Raw genomic sequence first — 19563 nt, 5'->3', positions numbered from 1 at the left:
TCAGAATTTACTAAATAACACAGAGCCCAGGAGGAAAAAAAAACAAAACAACTCTGTGCTCAATTTAATCATTTATGCGCCTGAATTACTTAATTAGTGGCTCTCAATTTATCTGTTTAGCCTTCAGTCAGCTGGAAAGTTTGAAGAACACGTTTCCTTTATAACGTCACTTACTTCTTGATGTGCTGGTGATGCGTGGTGAATGAGGAAGCGGGTAAAACTTGTTTGATTTACTTCAGGTTTGCGTACGTGTAAAGAATCTCAGAGATGTGTTCAAGTATTTCCACATATCTGAGTCCGAGATCAAAATTAAACTTAATTAAATCCGCAGCGATCCGCAGCGAGGGTGAAGGCAGGACGAGGGTGAATTCTGTTAAATCGAGAGCACAAATTATTAAATTAAGAGCATGAATTAGTTATTTTTTTTTCGCTCCATGGTTCCTCCTGGGCTCCATTAAATTCACATGCTAAATGCTAAAATCATGTGATGATATCTACCATCACATCATATTGCGGTGGGTCTGCTTCTGTTTTCCACTTTGATGCGTCTTTTCTAGCGGTTGTTTGGTTGAAAAATGCTGCACTTTACTTTATTATTATTCCCTCCATTCAGATGTCAGAGAGGTGTGGAGGGAGGAAGTTTCAAACGCACAATGTTGACGTACGCTGGTGCTTTAACCAGGAAGAAAGTGGCCAAATGCTCAGTAATAATAATAAAGATATATAATAATATGATGTGTTTTCTGTCGCCAGGACTACCTGACCGACCTGATCACAGCCGAGTCCATCCGGTACTTCCGCTCCTCGAAGCGGGTTTATCCTCACCGACCGGTGATGATGGTTCTGAGCCACGCGGCGCCGCACGGACCCGAAGACTCAGCGCCGCAGTACAGCACCGCCTTCCCCAACGCATCACAGCACATGTAGGCCCACACACACACACACACGCACACACACACACGCACACACACACACACACACACACACACACACTAAGACTAAGCCACTGTAATCCAGTTGAACAATGGAGCAGCTCTGTTCTGCACTGCAGGATAAATCCTGAAGCAACACGACTAAAACGTCACAATCCTCCCTGATTTCTGCGTGTATGTGTGTGTCTGCATGTGTGTGTGTGTGTGTGTGTCTGCATGGGTGTGTGTGTGTGTGCGTGCATGTGCGTGCGTGCGTGTGTGTGTGTGTGTGTTTCCATTTCTCTCTTATCTCTCTCTCATTCTGTCTAAACTCGAGGATTTTCAGTGTTTTTTCATTTTAATTTATAGGAATCTTAATCAGAGGACCAGTCAGGGGTAATGATCTGTTCAAATAATCACTAAATTACCAACCAGTCTTCCAAATTAACCTCCAGGTACGTGGTTTGATCATGTGATTCCAGAACGATTTATAGCGTCTCCATCAGCAGGACGACATCATCTGTTAAAACATAATGATGTTTTATGATGTGACGGCGCTGTGGTTCAGGTCTGGTTAGGTTAACCAGTACTGTGCGTGTATCAGAGCCTGATATATCTGATTCCTCCGTCAGTGAGTCACATGTTCCTTCATTAGACAGAGGTTATCCACGGCTCCAAAAAATAAAACTAGCGATAAGATAATAACCTGTAAATGTGGTTGTGTTTACAGCTTCACTAGTTTGTTGTCTTACATACTAGAGGTGAGCCTGAATATAAATACATTATTCAGCAAAGTACAAATAGTGGGTTTTATATTAGTTTCATAGAGATATTGTAACAGTTATGTGTTGGGGGTGTTCTCCAGAGATAAAACTGAGCTACTGACACATGCAAAGTGTTTCCAAAGAGACTCTCCAGAACCTGTTGTTCCTCTTCTCCTTTCCACAAAGTTAGGTTGTAAAAAATAGGCAATAAATGAAAAGTGCAAATCAATAATCACCTCTGAAGTTCTTCTACATGTTCCAGGCTGTGCTGTCTGTGTGTTCTGGGTGTATAAATAGGTAGAGGTCTGTCTGCAACGAGGTGATGAGTAAAGTTTGATCTCAGTAGTCAGCGCAGTCGTCTCTGATCTGAGACTCCAGTTAGAGACCCGGTGTGGGGACCAACTTCATAAGGTAGTTTATTCATGAACACTTATTATAACACTTTAATTATATAAAATTAAAAGTGTCATAAAAACAAAAACAGGATTTTTAAGCCTCTTTCCACTTTTATTCAAATACAAATACAAATAATTTTGCTGCCTCAACAAATACAAATACAAATACAAATACAAATACAAATACAGATACTGGGATCTCTGCACATCCCTGGTTGTCACATCATAAAACATGATTATTGATTAACAGATGATGTGTTTAAAGGTTTTATAAAACACAGACAGATGATGTCGTCCTGCTGATAGAGACGCCAGATTAGAAAACGCTGCTACGTGTCGTTCTGGAGTCACATGATCAAACACTGGAGAGTTTTTCATTTGGAGGATTTTGCTCCAATTTTACTACATCTGATCTATTCTTCTTATCTAATTCTATCTCATCTCATTTATTCTTATTATAACACTTTAATTTTCTAAAATTAAAAGTGTCATAAAAACAAAAACAGGATTTTTAAGCCTCTTTCCACTTTTATTATTATATTATTCCATATTTATTATTTGTGTGTGCGTGTGAGTGTGCAAGAGTGTGTGCGTGTGAGTGTGCAAGAGTGTGTGCGTGTGTGCGAGTGTGTGCGAGTGTGTGTGAGTGTGTGTGTGTGTGTGCGTGTGTGTGTGAGTGTGTGTGTGTGTGAGTGTGTGTGTGTGTGCGTGAGTGTGCGAGAGTGTGTGCGTGTGTGCGAGTGTGTGCGAGTGTGTGTGTGTGAGTGTGCGAGTGTGTGTGAGTGTGCGTGCGTGTGTGCGAGTGCGTGTGTGCGAGTGTGTGTGTGTATGTGTGTGTGTGTGTGTGTGTGTATGTGTGTGTGTGTGTGTGTATGTGTATGTGTGTGTGTGTGTGTGTATGTGAGTGTGTATGTGTGTGTGTATGTGTGTGTGTGTGTGTGTGTGTGTGTGTGTGTGTGAGTGTGTATGTGTATGTGTGTGTGTATGTGTGTGTGTATGTGTGTGTGTGTGTGAGTGTGTGTGTGTGTATGTGTGTGTATGTGTGTGTGTGTGTATATGTGTGTGTGTATGTGTGTGTGTGTGTGCATGTGTGAGTGTGTGTGTGTGTATGTGTGTGTATGTGTGTGTGTGTGTATATGTGTGTGTGTATGTGTGTGTGTGTGTGCATGTGAGTGTGCGTGTGTGCGTGTGTGCATGTATGTGTATGTGTGTGTGTATGTGTGTGTATGTGTGTGTGTGTGTGTGTATGTGTGTGTGTGTGTGTGTGTGTATGTGTGTGTGTGTGTGTATGTGTGTGTATGTGTGTGTGTGTGTATGTGTGTGTATGTGTGTGTGTGTGTATGTGTGTGTGTGTGTGTGTGTGTGTATGTGTGTGAGAGGTCAGACAGTCATCACAGCAGTGACTGAAGTGTGTTTTTTTTACCTCTCAGTTGAATCTTTTTCATCCAGCAGATGTGAACAGATGCCTGAGGAAAGCCGGCTGCTCTCCTGCTGTCGGGAGACCATTTAAATCCCATTTAAAGCTCACCAGGCTTTCTGTAGACGTTGTTTCTATTTCTGTAACACAAAAAGGCAGCTGGAAATACTCGGAACAGACAGTAATCCGTTTCCTCTGAAAAGAATCATTTTTTGACAAAGTTAGTGCGTACGAAAAGCTGTCGTGATCCTCAGGTTGGATTTTATGTTTAAGAGTCTGAAACTCAGAGCCGTTCAGTCGTTATTCTGCAGTTAAACGTTGGAGATAAAGAAGCCAGAAGAAGTCCTGTAGAGTTACGTATGAACTGGACGCCGGACAGAAAGTGTCTCTGAGCTTTCAGCAGAATATAAACCAGCTGTGCAGTCAGCAGAGTCGGAGTTATGCAAGTTTTATGTTTTTTTTTTTCCCCTCCTTAGATTTAAATTTTTGCAATATTTGATGTGGAATCACGTGGACATGAAGTTTAAGAATCAGCTTCATTTTAAGAGGAAAAAACAACCTGAAGATGAATCATCTCTCAGCAGAAACTTGTCACCAGGTGACAAACAGGTTCTGGATGAAAGTTTTGGCTTCTGATTGCAGTTTTTTTCCCAGAAGAAATAAAACAGGAATGAATTTTTCTCTTCAGTCCTGTAAAAAAAACACACACAAAAAAAACAAAAAGACGAAAGAACATTTTCTTTATTTTGCAGTGAAACAAGTGAACATGCAGGACTTTTTTGATTTCTGAAGACAAATTATTGCAAATAATATTAAAACGACTGGATTTCTGACACTTGTTGGAAAGAATTTAATTTCACTAATTTCACAAATATGAAAACAGTTTATAACATTATTCACACAGAAGCAGCTCAGAGTCTTTAAATAATTCATAAAAGACATTAAATGAGGAAACATCATCATATCTGATATCTGACTCCATCATGTCGTTAATCATTTAATGCAAATTTTGACATTTTTCTAGTTTTTGACCAATTTTGTCACTTTTTAAAAATTTGTGCCGGTGGCGACCCGGAAGTCAGGATTCAAACCGAAACACGAACGTCTGGACGAGATTTCAAATCAGTTCCAGATGTTTTTATCGTAAAGAAACGTGACGCTAACGACAGCTGACGTGCTTCGGTATTAAAATAAGAACAAAGCGGTGACAAATATGTAGCGGCAGCGTCTACACGGGCCGCCATCTTGGTTTTTAGGCAGCGTCACGTACTGCCAAGATGAGCTTCAAAACCGCTCTTCAGAAACCGACGGGTGACGTCACGGTAACGACGTCCATATTTTATACAGTCTGTGGACAGAACCTGAAGTTCTGATTTGGCTACAAATTCAAATAAAAATAGAATCTTAACAGAAGCTCTCAAAACCTCTCGAGCATAAAAATAAGAAGAACTTTAACCGACCAATCAGGACCTTCCTGCCGTGACGTGATGTTTTCACTTCCTGAGTCGGAGCAGAAGCTCCACGTGTTCCTCCGTCAGACTAACCGACGCTGCTCATGTGATGTTTGTTCTGAGTGAAGCAGATGTTTCCAGCTTGTCCAGTCGCAGGAGGAAGCAGAGCTGCAGAGTGGAGAGCTCACAGTCCTCTTTAAGGTTATTTCTGTCCCCGACGCAGAATTTAATTATGTAGCTGCCGAGCAGAGAGAGGAGAGAGAGAGAGGAGTAAATGAGCTGGCTGATGGGAGTCATTCATTATCCACACAGAACACAGTGAAGGAACATCCTCTGCTCGCTCAGCGGGAGAGAGAGTGTAATTAATGTACAGAAGCATCTGCTGTCATTACTCCACACACACAGCAGGAAGTGTCCTCCAGCCTCCAAACATGTGATATTATCCTGAGTTCACGTTTATCTACACACTGCAGGTCACATCTTACAATGGAAGTGACGTTCTCTCTCTCTCTCTCTCTGTCTGTGTCTCCCCCAGTACTCCCAGTTATAACTACGCTCCCAACCCAGACAAGCACTGGATCATGCGTTACACCGGCGCCATGAAGCCCATCCACATGGAGTTCACCAACGTGCTGCAGAGGAAACGGCTGCAGACGCTGCTGTCGGTGGACGACAGCATGGAAAAGGTGGATAAAACACACTGGTGGTGGTGATGAATATGGGAATATTGGGATCTGGATGATGATGATGATGAGGAGGGTGGAGGAGGGACAGCGACGGAGAGAAGAACTGATTTAAAGTTTGGGCAGCTAAGACGTGATAGGCTGATAGAAACCGTGCAGGAATCTGATTCGTTAACGAGGAGTAACGCCCCCCTAATCAGCTGATAGGAGAGCAGGAGCAGCGGAGAGAGAGAATGAATAAAGAGTTTGATCTGCAGCCGTCAGTGAGGAGTTTTAAAATAGATCCAGACATTTAGTTTGTTTGTCCTGGTTCAGAGTAAAACACAGATAAGAAATATCTACTATATAACAAAAAGCCCAGAAATACTTTTCCTGTTGTTTGGTTCTGACAGACATTATTAAAGTTATTAAATCATCTGAGGGGGAAACAGTCAGTTATTAAGCAGTGGAAGCATCACTGTATGATGCAAAATACATAGTGTAGCTTAAAGGACGAGTTCACAGTTTATCAAGTGTGTCTTAAACCAACAGTCAGGAGCCTAAATGAACATTAAAGCTGTTCTTCTTGCTGTAATCATTCCTCCTGTTCATACTGACCATTAGAAGATCCCTTCATAATGACCTTACAATGGAAGTGATGGAGGACAAAATCCACAGTCTGAAGCTAATATGAAGCTTCAGCGTCCAAATGAGTCAAATCAAGTAGATATCTTTCAACGTTACAGTCTTTTTAGTGCCAAAGTTCCTCTTTTTGTTACTATACTTCCACCTGCAGCTCAACAGGGAAACACTGTCTGAGGAAACACAAAGAGGGAATTTGATGCTAAAAAGACTGTAAATGTGTCAGATATCCACTTGATATGACTAACTCAGACTGATGAAGCTGAATAGAAGCTTTAAATGACTGTGTGTAAACTAGGGACGTGCAGTATTTGTATTTGTCGAGGCAGCAAAATTATTTGTATTTGAATGAAAGTGAACAGAGGCTTAAAAATCCTGTTTTTGTTTTTATTCTGCGTATAATTTTAGAAAACTGATGAAAATTGAAGTGATATCCAAATGAAGAAATACGCGTCATGTAGCAGGTGGATGTGACCTGCTGATAGACAGAGACTAGAACCGACCTGCTCGCTGGTGTTTGACATGTTTGTTTTTTTTCTTTCCAAAAACAAATAATTTTAAAAATATTTGTATGAAACAAATATTCGTAAAAAAAAAAACAAACTCATTATTTGTGCTTTGCAGAATAACGTATTTGTATTCAAGCACACCCCTAGTGGACACACTGGGGGTTTATCCTCCATCACTTCCATTAAAGCACATTTGAAGGATCTTTTAATATCCAGTTACAGACACCTGCCTGCTGGTTTAACACACTGGGAACACTGGGAACACTGGTTCTTTAATGTAGTTTTATTCGTCCCACTTTACTGGATTAAGTTGCTGATTGGTGATGATATTATGTATTAATGTCTCATGTAGAAATAGACTTTGAGTCAGATGTTGTTTGTGTACGTTTGTATGTAGAAAGAGTTTATACATTATAAAACAGCTGATGAGGATCTAAACAAACAAACAAACAAACAAACAAACAAACCCTGTAGTTACTAAAAGACATCTTCTATCTTATTGTCCTGCCGTCTTTATGTGTTTTTTAACTTGTTCATATGTTTATGTTTCAGTTTTTTCAGTTTTACTGGCGGTTGAGTCTGTTTTTGCAAAAAAAAAAAGAAAAAAAAGAAAAAAGATCTTTCTTTGCACACTTGTAGATAAACAGGAGCCTCGGAGATGAATATTAATAGATCTAAAATGTAAAAAAAACTAATTAAAAAGATCTTATTAAATATCTGACCTCCAGTCGACCTTCTTCTTCTTCTTCAGTGTATAAACACATAGAATCACATCTCATGAAGGACGATAAAGACTGAACTTGTAGTTTCATGATAAAAACACAACTTTGCCATCAAGCTACACATAAATAAACAAATAAATAAAAGACAAAGTTTTCAGTTCAAACATTCAGCTGGTGAAACACAACCAACAATATAAAGAACTCCGTGTTCTCTTTCATAAAAACAAATCAATAATCTATAATTAATGAATGAATTGCTTCTCTTCCGTCCGTCAGCTGTACGACATGCTGGTGGAGACGGGCGAGCTGGAAAACACCTACATCATCTACACGTCCGACCACGGCTACCACATCGGACAGTTCGGCCTCGTTAAAGGTTAGAAATCAAAAAACCAAAAGAGCGAACCAATCATTTCACTCGACATGTGTGTCGTCCTCTATTGATTATTGATCGCCTGTGTGTGTGTGTGTGTGTGTGTGTGTGTGTGTGCAGGTAAATCCATGCCGTACGAGTTTGACATCAGAGTTCCCTTCTACATCAGAGGACCCAACGTGGAGCAAGGCAGCATGTAAACACACACACACACACACACACACACACACACACACACACTCACACACACACACACAGAGCTTTAAGAATATAAACCCTGAAAGACGTCTGTGGATCAGAGGCAGCAGAATAAAGAGAGAGTGACGAGGACTCCCTCATCTAGTTATGTACTGGATCTGTGTGTGTGTGTGTGTGTGTGTGTGTGTGTGTGTGTGTGTGTGTGTGTGTGTGTGTGTTCCTGGTAAAGTAGATTATCGTACTCAGAGCTGTTCCACGAGGTGATCATGAGTTCAGGCTGCAGAGCTGCATTTCCTTCACACACGATCACATGATGAAACACTTTTAGTTTACGACACAATTTCAATCTTTATGCCGCACCTGCAGCTCCGAATATAGACCGATCACCTGATCACCTGATCACCTGATCACCTGATCACCTGATCACCTGAACCCTCGTTGATTCATTTTAAACCCTTTACTGCAAATATCACATGTTTCTTTACTTTGATTTATTCAGTTCAGATAAACACACAGAGAGTCAGTGTGTCTACAGCTGGAATAATACAGGCTTGTGTGTGTGTGTGTGTGTGTGTGTGTGTGTGTGTGTGTGTGTGTGTGTGTGTGTGTGTGTGTGTGTGCATTAGTAACCCTCACATCGTCCTGAACATCGATCTGGCTCCAACCATCCTGGACATCGCCGGCCTCGACACGCCGCCAGATATGGACGGAAAGTCGATACTGTCTCTACTGGACACTGACAAACCTGCCAACAGGTACACACACACACACATGCACACACACATGCACACACACACGCACACACGCACACGCGCGCACACACACACACACGCGCGCACACACACGCACACGCGCGCACACACACACACATGCACACACACACACACACACACACACACACACACATTGTTTCTCATACTAATGAAAAATCAAACTTAAAAGCAGTAAACTAGAGCTGCAATGATTGGTCGATTAATCGATTAGTCGATTAATCGATTGCCGACTATTTTGATAATTGATTGATTTATTTTAAACCGTTTTTTTAAGAGAAAACCACAGACTGTATAAAAACATGGACGTAGTTACCGTGACGTCACTCGTTGGTTTCTGAAGAGCGGTTTTGAAGCTCAAAGCGAGCCGCTCCGGCCGTCGCCATCTTGGCAGTGCGTGACGCTGCCTAACTCCCAGCCAATCAAAAATGGGCAAAGAGGCTGAAACAAGCCACCTAGCGGCTGGCGGACCTGTCACTCAAAGCAGCCATGTCCATCATTATGCATAACTTTACAGCTTAATAAAACTTAAACAGGTGAGTTATAAAAACGTTCAGTTGTCATGAAAGAGGAAATTAGCTACAGAGACCAAAACCGTTGTTTGTACCAGACTGTAAACATGTTTATTTCTGCTGTAAAGTTGATATTTTAACATGGAGGTCTATGGGGATTGACTCGCTTTTGGAGCCTCAAGTGGTCGTTCAAGGAACTGCAGTTTGGCTTCATTTTACAGCCCCGGACGTTGCTGCTTGGATTTAACGTACATGTTCATCTGCTGCTGTTGTGTGAATATTAGCAGATAAACAGCAGGTGGCGCTAATTCTCCAGTCGGCGCCGTTAAACTGCTGCAGAAGAAGAGAAAACAACGAAATGACGTCATTAAAAGAGCGTCCGTCAAAGCTCAAACGATGGAAAACATCATGTTTGATGTGAGGAAGGTTACAGTCTCCTCATCATTAGCTCTTCAGTGACGTTTAAGTCACATGATTCATGTGACGTCATCGTTTATTCACTCAGTCTGCGTCTTGCTTTTATTGATTTCCACCTCAGCCGAGTGTTTATTCATGCACAAATTAAAAATGCAAATTAAAGCGTGGAAGGGAACAAATCTACTGTCACTACGTCAGTGTTTCCTTTCTATCGTAGCGCGTGTGCAGATTTAGTTCTTATAATCCTTATTCATTATTGAAACGTTGAAACATTTTATCCAACAACCGTCTCCGATACTCCAGTGAAGGATCTTGGTGATGTTATGAGCAGCTGGTGGAGGTCAGAGGATGTAAATCATCTGAACGTCTCTCAGCTGTAACAGCCTCATTTAAACACCTGGATGCACCGAACTTCAGCAACACAAGGAGCCATCTGCTCTTTCTTGAAGGGATATGAATTTTCTATTAATATTTATTATGATAAAATATCAACAAAGGCAAAGATAAAAGGTCAGGAGGTCTGACCAGGCTGCAGATAACAAACAATACAACGGGCTGTTAAACACACAACTTCCTGCTGAAAGCTGGAAACATCTACTGAACCTTAAAGGAACGTTAGTCAAACATTTCAAACGTGTTTCTGCAGCTTCGCGTGTTCACTTCTGCACATTCTCGTGTTTCCGTGACAGTTTTCAGCCGTTTGTTTCCACTGCGTTCTTTTAGCCGCAGCAGAAAAATCAAAATATTATTCCTAAAAGTTAAAGTTACAAACATCCCAGAATAGAAAGCAGATGGAAGCAGTGGTTTAACTGGGAGGACGGAGTGTGTTATGAATATAATATTATAAATGTGTGTAATTCTTGATTTGAGCTGAAATGAACTCAGTGACTTTACAATGAAACCTTCATCTGACTCCTGTTAACCTGTAAGATTACATCAGGAGGAGGAAGAGGAGGAGGAGGAGATGAAGAGGAGAGGAAGAGGAGGAGAGAGGAGGAGGAGGAGGAGGAGGAGGAGGAAGAGGAGGGTGTCAGGAATCACTGAATGACTCGACTGATGTGTTTTTATTTTCAGGTTTCAGGTGAACAAGAAGTCGAAGGTTTGGAGAGACTCGTTCCTGGTGGAAAGAGGGTAAAATAAATATTCTTTACGTTCTAACTGACCAGATATCCTGCAGCCAATCAGAGACCAGTATTCTCTGTGGGTATTATATTGATTTATGTGTTATATTCTCAAGCGTGGCCTCCGTTCCTGCGACGTCAGAGTGGAAGTGAAGATATTTATGATGTTTCAGTCTTAAAACATGAACGTCGCCTCCGCGGTCCAGAAAATACCTTCAATCATCAAACTCCATCAAATGATTTCTGTCATTGTGATCAGAATAAAATGCATCATTTCATATAAATCTGAAACACATGATGCTGTAAAAAGTTTTAATTTCAGCCAGGAAAACGTAACGCTAGTCAGAGATCACTGGTTGGTCCTTTGTCTGCTTGCAGCTCATCATGTGATCAGAACATGAGGATCTAATGGAGCTTTATGGAGGTTAAATTGATTTCATGGAGCAGAAGCTTGTGACTTTTACTTTCTGTTCATTCCAACGTTAAAGTTTACTGTTCGCAGCTGATAAACAGCACAGAACCGTTAAACCGGGACAAAATTTAGTTTAAAAGTTTCAATTTTTGTAGATTAAAACTTTATTTTAATGGTATTTGATGACCATAGTTTCAACATGTTACTGGTTCGACAGGATCTCGCAAACAGATTTCTTAAAGCAATTAAAACCTCAAATCCATTAAAAGTATCACAGTTTTATACGTAGATGTACAAGTGAGATAAAGCTTCGTCTACAACACCGGAGCCCACAACAAGACGTTACTGTTGACTGATGTTCAAACCTTCAAGGATTATTCCAATGTATTAAAAGTTGGGTTCAGGTTTTGTAGTTTCTCTTACAAAAAAAGCACATGTGACTTATCACATGTGAAGCACTACTTCACATGTGATAAGTCACATGTGGTTTAACATGTGAAGCATTCAGGGCACATGTGGTTTTTGGACGTTTCACATGTGAAACATTCAGGGGCACATGTGGTTTTTGGACGTTTCACATGTGAAACATTCAGGGGCACATGTGGTTTTCGGATGTTTCACATGTAAAGCAGCACTTGACATGTGATAAGTCACATGTGGTTTAACATGTGAAACATTCAGGGCACATGTGGTTTTCGGATGTTTCACATGTGATACATTCAGGGGCACATGTGGTTTTCGGATGTTTCACATGTGATACATTCAGGGGCACATGTGGTTTTTGGACGTTTCACATGTGATACATTCAGGGGCACATGTGGTTTTTGGATGTTTCACATGTGATACATTCAGGGGCACATGTGGTTTTTGGATGTTTCACATATGAAACATTCAGGGGCACATGTGGTTTTTGGACGTTTCACATGTGAGGCATTCAGGGGCACATGTGGTTTTTGGACGTTTCACATGTGAGGCATTCAGGGGCACATGTGGTTTTTGGACGTTTCACATGTGAGGCATTCAGGGGCACATGTGGTTTTTGGATGTTTCACATATGAAACATTCAGGGGCACATGTGGTTTTTGGACGTTTCACATGTGAGGCATTCAGGGGCACATGTGGTTTTTGGACGTTTCACATGTGAAACATTCAGGGGCACATGTGGTTTTCGGATGTTTCACATGTGATACATTCAGGGGCACATGTGGTTTTCGGATGTTTCACATGTGATACATTCAGGGGCACATGTGGTTTTTGGACGTTTCACATGTGATACATTCAGGGGCACATGTGGTTTTTGGATGTTTCACATGTGATACATTCAGGGGCACATGTGGTTTTTGGATGTTTCACATATGAAACATTCAGGGGCACATGTGGTTTTTGGACGTTTCACATGTGAGGCATTCAGGGGCACATGAGGTTTTTGGACGTTTCACATGTGATACATTCAGGGGCACATGTGGTTTTCGGATGTTTCACATGTGATACATTCAGGGGCACATGTGGTTTTTGGACGTTTCACATGTAAAGCAGCACTTCACATGTGATAAGTCACATGTTGTTTAACATGTGATACATTCAGGGGCACATGTGGTTTTCGGATTTCTGGAAAACAAATTTGAAAACAAATAATAACTTTGCATTCACCGAGTTTAACAGCTGAGATGAACAGTTAAGGGAGCAGTCAGGTTGTAAACAAACACAAACAGTTTGTCCAGATTATGGAAACCGGTTTATTTAGAGGTAAAACAGAAAGAAAATGAACCCAGAATGTCTGTAATTATCTCTCATTATACAGGAGAACTTCACACAGTTATGTTAACTACAGTTGGTGGAATCAGTCGTTAAACTCTGACGAATCTTTACAACAAACAGTTTTACAGTCAGACTTTATTTATCTTGTGTACAACTACGGATTCTTTAACACTGCTGTCACTTGATTCAGATGAGAAACTTTAAGCTTCACATTTCAGATAAAGAGAAGATGCTACTTTTCACTGGTTTCCACTCTGTACTGTTACTGGAACCAGTGATGTGACTGGAAACTGCTCTGATTGGCCTGTTAACGGCCCGTCATCACATGAAAAATGACAGTAAAGGTCTAAAATCGTAAAGTCGAGTGTCAACAACTTAAACCTATAGTTACGTTTACGCCATCTAGTTGCCATAGTAACGTGACGTCAGCATAAGGCAACTTGAGTAGATGATTTTGCCTCATTAGCAGGAGGCGGGTCGGCGGATGGATCAATAGTTCGATGTGAGATGGGAAGTTTTTTTAACAACCGTGATGTTAACATGATGTTTACTGTTGCCATGACGATGAAGGTTGAAGTATAAACCATATTTCAAGTGATCATTTTAACCCAAACCACCATCTTTCCCCTAAAACTAACCAGACCTGAACCACATCGATACATCATTAAACATCATCATTTTTTAACAGTGGCGTTCTGCAGTACATCACTACGGCCTCTAGGTGGCATAAAATGTAACTACAGGGTTGGTTTTTTTTGCTGAATTTTAGACCTATACTGTCGTTTAATTATGTGGATGTGTCGGTCAACAGGAAGCTCCTGCACCAGCGCGTCGAGGGGAAGGAGGTGTCGCAGGAGGAGAACTTCCTGCCCAAACACCAACGAGTGAAAGACCTCTGTCAGCGAGCCGAGTACCAGACGCCCTGTCAGCAGACCGGACAGGTACAGTAACACATGCAGCACAGGAACCGGAGGGTTAAAGTTCATTTTCTTTGTCGCTAATCCTTCCCTGAATTCAATCCCAGTATTTACTCTCAGTTACTTTAATCCCAGTCCTGTTAATTTACTCCTGATCCCACTTTATAGGATTCTGTTACTCCCCAAAAAATACTTTTCCCAGCGCAGAGGAGTGGCCCAGTTTATCTATCACCCAGGTTCGGCTCCATGCTGAGTTTTGGGCTTGTAGTCTAATAAAACTTTGAGAAGCTAGATCACAAATCGCCTCACAAAGCTCAATAGATCATTTCATAGTGTCAGATATCGTATCATCAGTCCAGATGGGTCCAAGTTTATTTCCTGTTGCAGCTCCAGGTTTATCAGAGGACGGTGAGTCTGGTGACTGAACTATTTTCAGCAGCGGATTGATGCACATTTGCTGCTGTAGTGAGTCAGAATAAACTACAGTGTTGGTGTTCACAGATGGCATATTTTCCATACCATGCGGCGGTGAAAACCTTAAATAAAAAGCATTTGTTCAGACGCTTTCTGCTCAAAAAAACCCATTTTGGACCAAATGCAGGAGAGGCTGAGGTGGCTACTGCTGCAATAAACAAACACAGACAGAAGGAATCAGGGTAGAGCAGTAAGAGACTTCTGTCAGAGAGATGAAAACCAGATGTCATCTCCTGCAAAACAGACCGATAACAATAACAAAACAGTAATGACTAGAAGCAGCAGAACACAATGAGCAGAATCAAAGAGAACAGACGTGAAGAGAATCGAGATGCAGCGAGAAACTTTTCTCTAAGACGTTCAGAGAGCCCCGAATATGTGTGTGTGTGTGTGTGTGTGTGTGTGTGTGTGTGTTCATGCTTGTTTGAGGTTAATTACACTTGTCGAAAAATCCCTTTAGCCAGTTGATTAGTCTCTTAGCAACAGTGTCTGCCGGCTGCTGGATCGCTCTGATAAACAGCCTGTAGAAAACTCTGTGTGTGTGTGTGTGTGTGTGTGTGTGTGTGTGTGTGTGTGTGTGTGTGTGTGTGTACGTGCATGTGTGTAATTAACAATTCAGGCATTTGTCACTCTTTAATAACTGCGAGTGACTAAATGCAGTAGAGCTGCTGTTAATGAACAACTGCAGAGTGAAAATACAACGAAAGCTGACAGTTAACGAGGAGGATGAGGATTTTCTAACTGAAGGTCAGAGTTCATCCAAAAGTCAAAGATTGTCATGGATTCTTCAAGATGTTTCATCCAAAAGGCTCCTGTAGTTCTGGCTGGTTTAGGGGTCTGCGGGGTCGTCAAGGTCACATGTGAACCACGTAGTCCACCTGCCCGTCAGATTTTCAGATCTGATTTTTTTCATATCAGATCTGGACGTCTTGCATATGTGGTCCTGGATCTGTTCATATCTGATCTCTGGACGTGTGAACGTGTCAGAACATACAGATCAGATCAGACTTCTCTCCACATATCGCCCGTCGTCATCGTTCAGCCTCACAGTCCGCTGACAGTAAACATGTCGTCTTCTCGTTTTCATCCTCATCATCTGTCTGACCTCCACTCAAATAATCCCGGACATGTACGCTAGCGCAGCCTCTCGTCATCATCCCTCTCTGTTGATCTTCTTGTTGATCTTCAGCTCACGGATCAGTTAAATCTGTGAGATCCGACTAAACAAAGCTGAGCATCAATGTGAACGGAGCCAAACTGCCTGTTTGAGACATTAAACTACAGAAATTTAAATTTAAACAGTTACAATGGACGAGTCTTCTCCGTCCAACATGTGCACATTGTTGTGTCCCCTGTCCTTCAGAGTCCGGCCGTAGTGGGTTTTTTGTCTCCTCGATGTTTAGAAACACACTTAGACAGAAGCTCGTCCACCTTAAACTTCCTGTTGTCTTCCCGTCCACCATGCAACTTTTGTCCTCGCGGGTCAATTTTGTCTGATTTGACTGTTTATAAAGCATAAAGTATCAATTTATCACCCATTTCTGTGTTTCATCTTTTTTATCCAACTTCATTCCAACTCAATATCACAAGTTTTACACTTATTTATGGAATTTATGGCCAATAGACCTCATTTACATGAAATTATACCTCATTTTTGAGTAAAAAAAGTATTGATTATTATTAATAAATTATGAATTATTTGAATTATATTTGAGATCAGAGGAAAATATGTGGATTGATTATCACAGACTGGTACATGTAAAAGTTTAGTCAGGATACTTTTTTGAAACCATTTCAAATTTTTTAATGGGAGAACATAACGACACCTGTTGTCCTCGCGGGTCAAAACTGACCCGGTCTCATTTGACTGTGTTACATCTTTTTATCCAACTTATCCCATCTCATTACCACAAGTTTTACACTACATACAATAGACCTCTTTTACATGAAATTATACCTCGTTTTTGTATCCATTCATGTGATTTTCAGGCAATATTTCTTATGTAAAAACATTTGGAAACGGGTCAAATTTGACCCGAGGACAACAGGAGGGTTAAAGAACAGCAGAGCAACTTATGCCAACCGTACACTGGGAGACTTTAAAAAGACTAAAGACTCTCACAACTAAAGACAACGTGTCATAAGTCGGTGAGTTTTAACAGACTGGAGAACTTGCAGCGTCACTGTAACTAGATTCATCTTGAGATCATTTCTCCTTCATTTAAATAGAATCAACTTAAAGAAAGTTAAACTTGTTTAACCTAACGACCTCTCATTACTGTGTGTGTGTGTGTGTGTGTGTGTAGAAGTGGCAGTGTGTCGAGGACGCCACCGGGAAGCTCCGCCTCTTCAAGTGTAAGAACGAAGGGGGCGGGGATAAGAACCCTCAGAGGGACCTGACTGGTCGGCAGCGTCTGATCAGCATCAAGTCTCAGCTGTACCAACGTAACTCTGAAGCCTGTAACTGTGACCTCCGTGACCTCCGACCTCTGAACATGCGGCCGTTCAACAAGAAACCTTTCTTCTCCAAGAAGAGTGAGTGGAGGAGATTTTTAAACGTCTAGTTACTTTTATTTTTATACCAATGTAAAGAAGTTTTGAACTAGACTGGTTCTCACTGGAGCTCAGAGCTCGGTCCTGTCCTGGTTTTACTGGTGCGTCGCTGACCTCTAGTGTCTGAAGTCAGAACTGCAACACTAATCTGGTGAAACAGCAGCACCAACAGAGGCTGAAGAACGTGGATTCACTGTCAGTGTGTTATTGATAAACTGCTCAGTTCAGTTGGGATTAGAACTACAGTGATCAGTCAATTAGTTGATCAAAAGAAAATTAATTGTCAGTGATTTTGATAATCAAATAATGAAAATGACAAAGATCTGATGGTTCCTTCGTCTTCTTCTTCTTTTGTTCTATTAAAATGTCTTTCTCAGGGTGAGAGAACTGGCCGAGAGTCAAGTCCAGTTTATTTATAGAGTGAAGTGTCACACAGGAGCAATTCACAGAGTAATAAAACAATAAAACAGTAATAATCTGGTTTGGTTATAGATACAGGCAGACATTATACAAACATTATAAAACAGTAATCAGCTGGCAGGCTGTTCTGTACTGTAGGAACTTCAGCAGTTAATGAAGTCTGGCTGATAAAATGTTTATTCAGTTTAGTGTCGTGTGAACCAGAGATGAAAGTTTAGAGCCAGTGAAGCTGTTTAAGGTCAAAGGTTTTAGTTCTAGTGGAGATACGAGCAGCTGCAGTTTGGATAAACTGGATTAGAGGTGAGCCCGAATATAAATACGTTACTCAGCAAAGTACAAATAGTGGGTTTTATATTAGTTTCATAGAGATATTGTAACAGTTATGTGTTGGGGGTGTTCTCCAGAGATAAAACTGAGCTACTGACACATGCAAAGTGCTTCCAAAGAGACTCTCCAGAACCTGTTGTTCCTCTTCTCCTTTCCACAAAGTTAGGTTGTAAAAAAATAGGCAATAAATGAAAAGTGCAAATCAATAATCACCTCTGAAGTTCTTCCCTACATGTTCCAGGCTGTGCTGTCTGTGTGTTCTGGGTGTATAAATAGGTAGAGGTCTGTCTGCAACGAGGTGATGAGTAAAGTTTGATCTCAGTAGTCAGCGCAGTCGTCTCTGATCTGAGACTCCAGTTAGAGACCCGGTGTGGGGACCAACTTCATAAGGTAGTTTATTCATGAACACTTATTATAACACTTTAATTATATAAAATTAAAAGTGTCATAAAAACAAAAACAGGATTTTTAAGCCTCTTTCCACTTTTATTCGAATACAAATACAAATAATTTTGCTGCCTCAACAAATACAAATACAAATACAAATACTGGGATCTCTGCACATCCCTGGTTGTCACATCATAAAACATGATTATTGATTAACAGATGATGTGTTTAAAGGTTTTATAAAACACAGACAGATGATGTCGTCCTGCTGATAGAGACGCCAGATTAGAAAACGCTGCTACGTGTCGTTCTGGAGTCACATGATCAAACACTGGAGAGTTTCATTTGGAGGATTTTGCTCCAATTTTACTACATCTGATCTATTCTTCTTATCTAATTCTATCTCATCTCATTTATTCTTATTATAACACTTTAATTTTCTAAAATTAAAAGTGTCATAAAAACAAAAACAGGATTTTTAAGCCTCTTTCCACTTTTATTCAAATACAAATACAGATACAGATACAGATACTGGGATCTCTGTACATCCCTGAACTGGACTTGACTCTTGGTGATTATGTTAATGTATGAATTACAATGAAGAGAGCAGCATAAACATTGTTACATAAATAAATACAAACAACATAAACACAATAAGACAACTGTCACACACTATAAACAGTTAATATGTGATGAATGATTATGGTGTCATTCATCACCAGTGTGAGTGTTTTTATTCTGATCAAAATTAGAATTTACTTGTGAGAAAGATAAACAGATAAAATGTTAACGTTGGGTTTTAGACAGTTTATAGTTGGTTTAATGACGCCACCTTGTGTTTAACTGCTAATTGATTGATGGATAATGAAAATAATCCTTAGTTGCAGAGCTGGTTGTGATATGGGTTGAAATGTGTGTGTGTGTGTGTGTGTCAGAGTTCAAAGCCCTGAAGAGTTACTCCAGGAACCGATACAGCCGCTCCGTATCCATGACCAACAGTTACCCCGGCAACGACAGCCTGGTGGGCGGAGTCTGGGATAATCCGATAACGGACGAGTCCGAGGACGAGTCCAGCGGGATGGGAGGAGGAGTTTCCAACGCTCTGGCCCTGCCCAACTCCATCAAAGTCACACACAGGTGAGCTCTACGGATACCTGACTGCTGGTTTAACACACACACCTCCTTTAATACAGCTCTCAAAATACAAAGGAGCCAAAAGACCTAAAATCAGACGTACAGAGACTGGTTTTAGCTGCTTGTGAGACACAGACATCAATCAGTGGAAGCCAAAAAACAGTTCTGATGAAGAGACGCGATGTGTGTTGGTTAGCAGGAAGTTTACCACAGATAAACCGTTATTATAACCTGCTGCGTCTGATACATTCATAAATTTAAATGTAATAACACACTCAGCTGGGTCAGTACACAAAACTGTTAGATGGATGAAAAAT

General features: G+C 40.9%; 1 protein-coding gene across 6 annotated transcripts in view; it reads left to right on the top strand.

Moving 5' to 3' along the window:
* LOC121896268 (extracellular sulfatase Sulf-2-like) overlaps window positions 1–19563 on the top strand; it is a 97154-nt gene that overhangs the window by 67983 nt on the left and 9608 nt on the right. For all 6 annotated transcript variants that reach the window (XM_042410055.1, XM_042410052.1, XM_042410053.1 and 3 more), the window contains 9 exons: window positions 754–923; window positions 5474–5624; window positions 7750–7849; window positions 7967–8042; window positions 8671–8799; window positions 10818–10874; window positions 13846–13975; window positions 16732–16960; window positions 19048–19249. In XM_042410055.1, coding sequence (XP_042265989.1) covers window positions 754–923; window positions 5474–5624; window positions 7750–7849; window positions 7967–8042; window positions 8671–8799; window positions 10818–10874; window positions 13846–13975; window positions 16732–16960; window positions 19048–19249 — 1244 coding nt within the window. The remainder of the gene's footprint in view (window positions 1–753; window positions 924–5473; window positions 5625–7749; window positions 7850–7966; window positions 8043–8670; window positions 8800–10817; window positions 10875–13845; window positions 13976–16731; window positions 16961–19047; window positions 19250–19563) is intronic.

Source organism: Thunnus maccoyii, chromosome 4 (genome assembly GCF_910596095.1).
Source record: "Thunnus maccoyii chromosome 4, fThuMac1.1, whole genome shotgun sequence".
Lineage (NCBI taxonomy): Eukaryota > Metazoa > Chordata > Actinopteri > Scombriformes > Scombridae > Thunnus > Thunnus maccoyii.
Note: the sequence above shows the minus strand (reverse complement) of the source record. Positions and strands in the feature narration are given on the sequence as shown.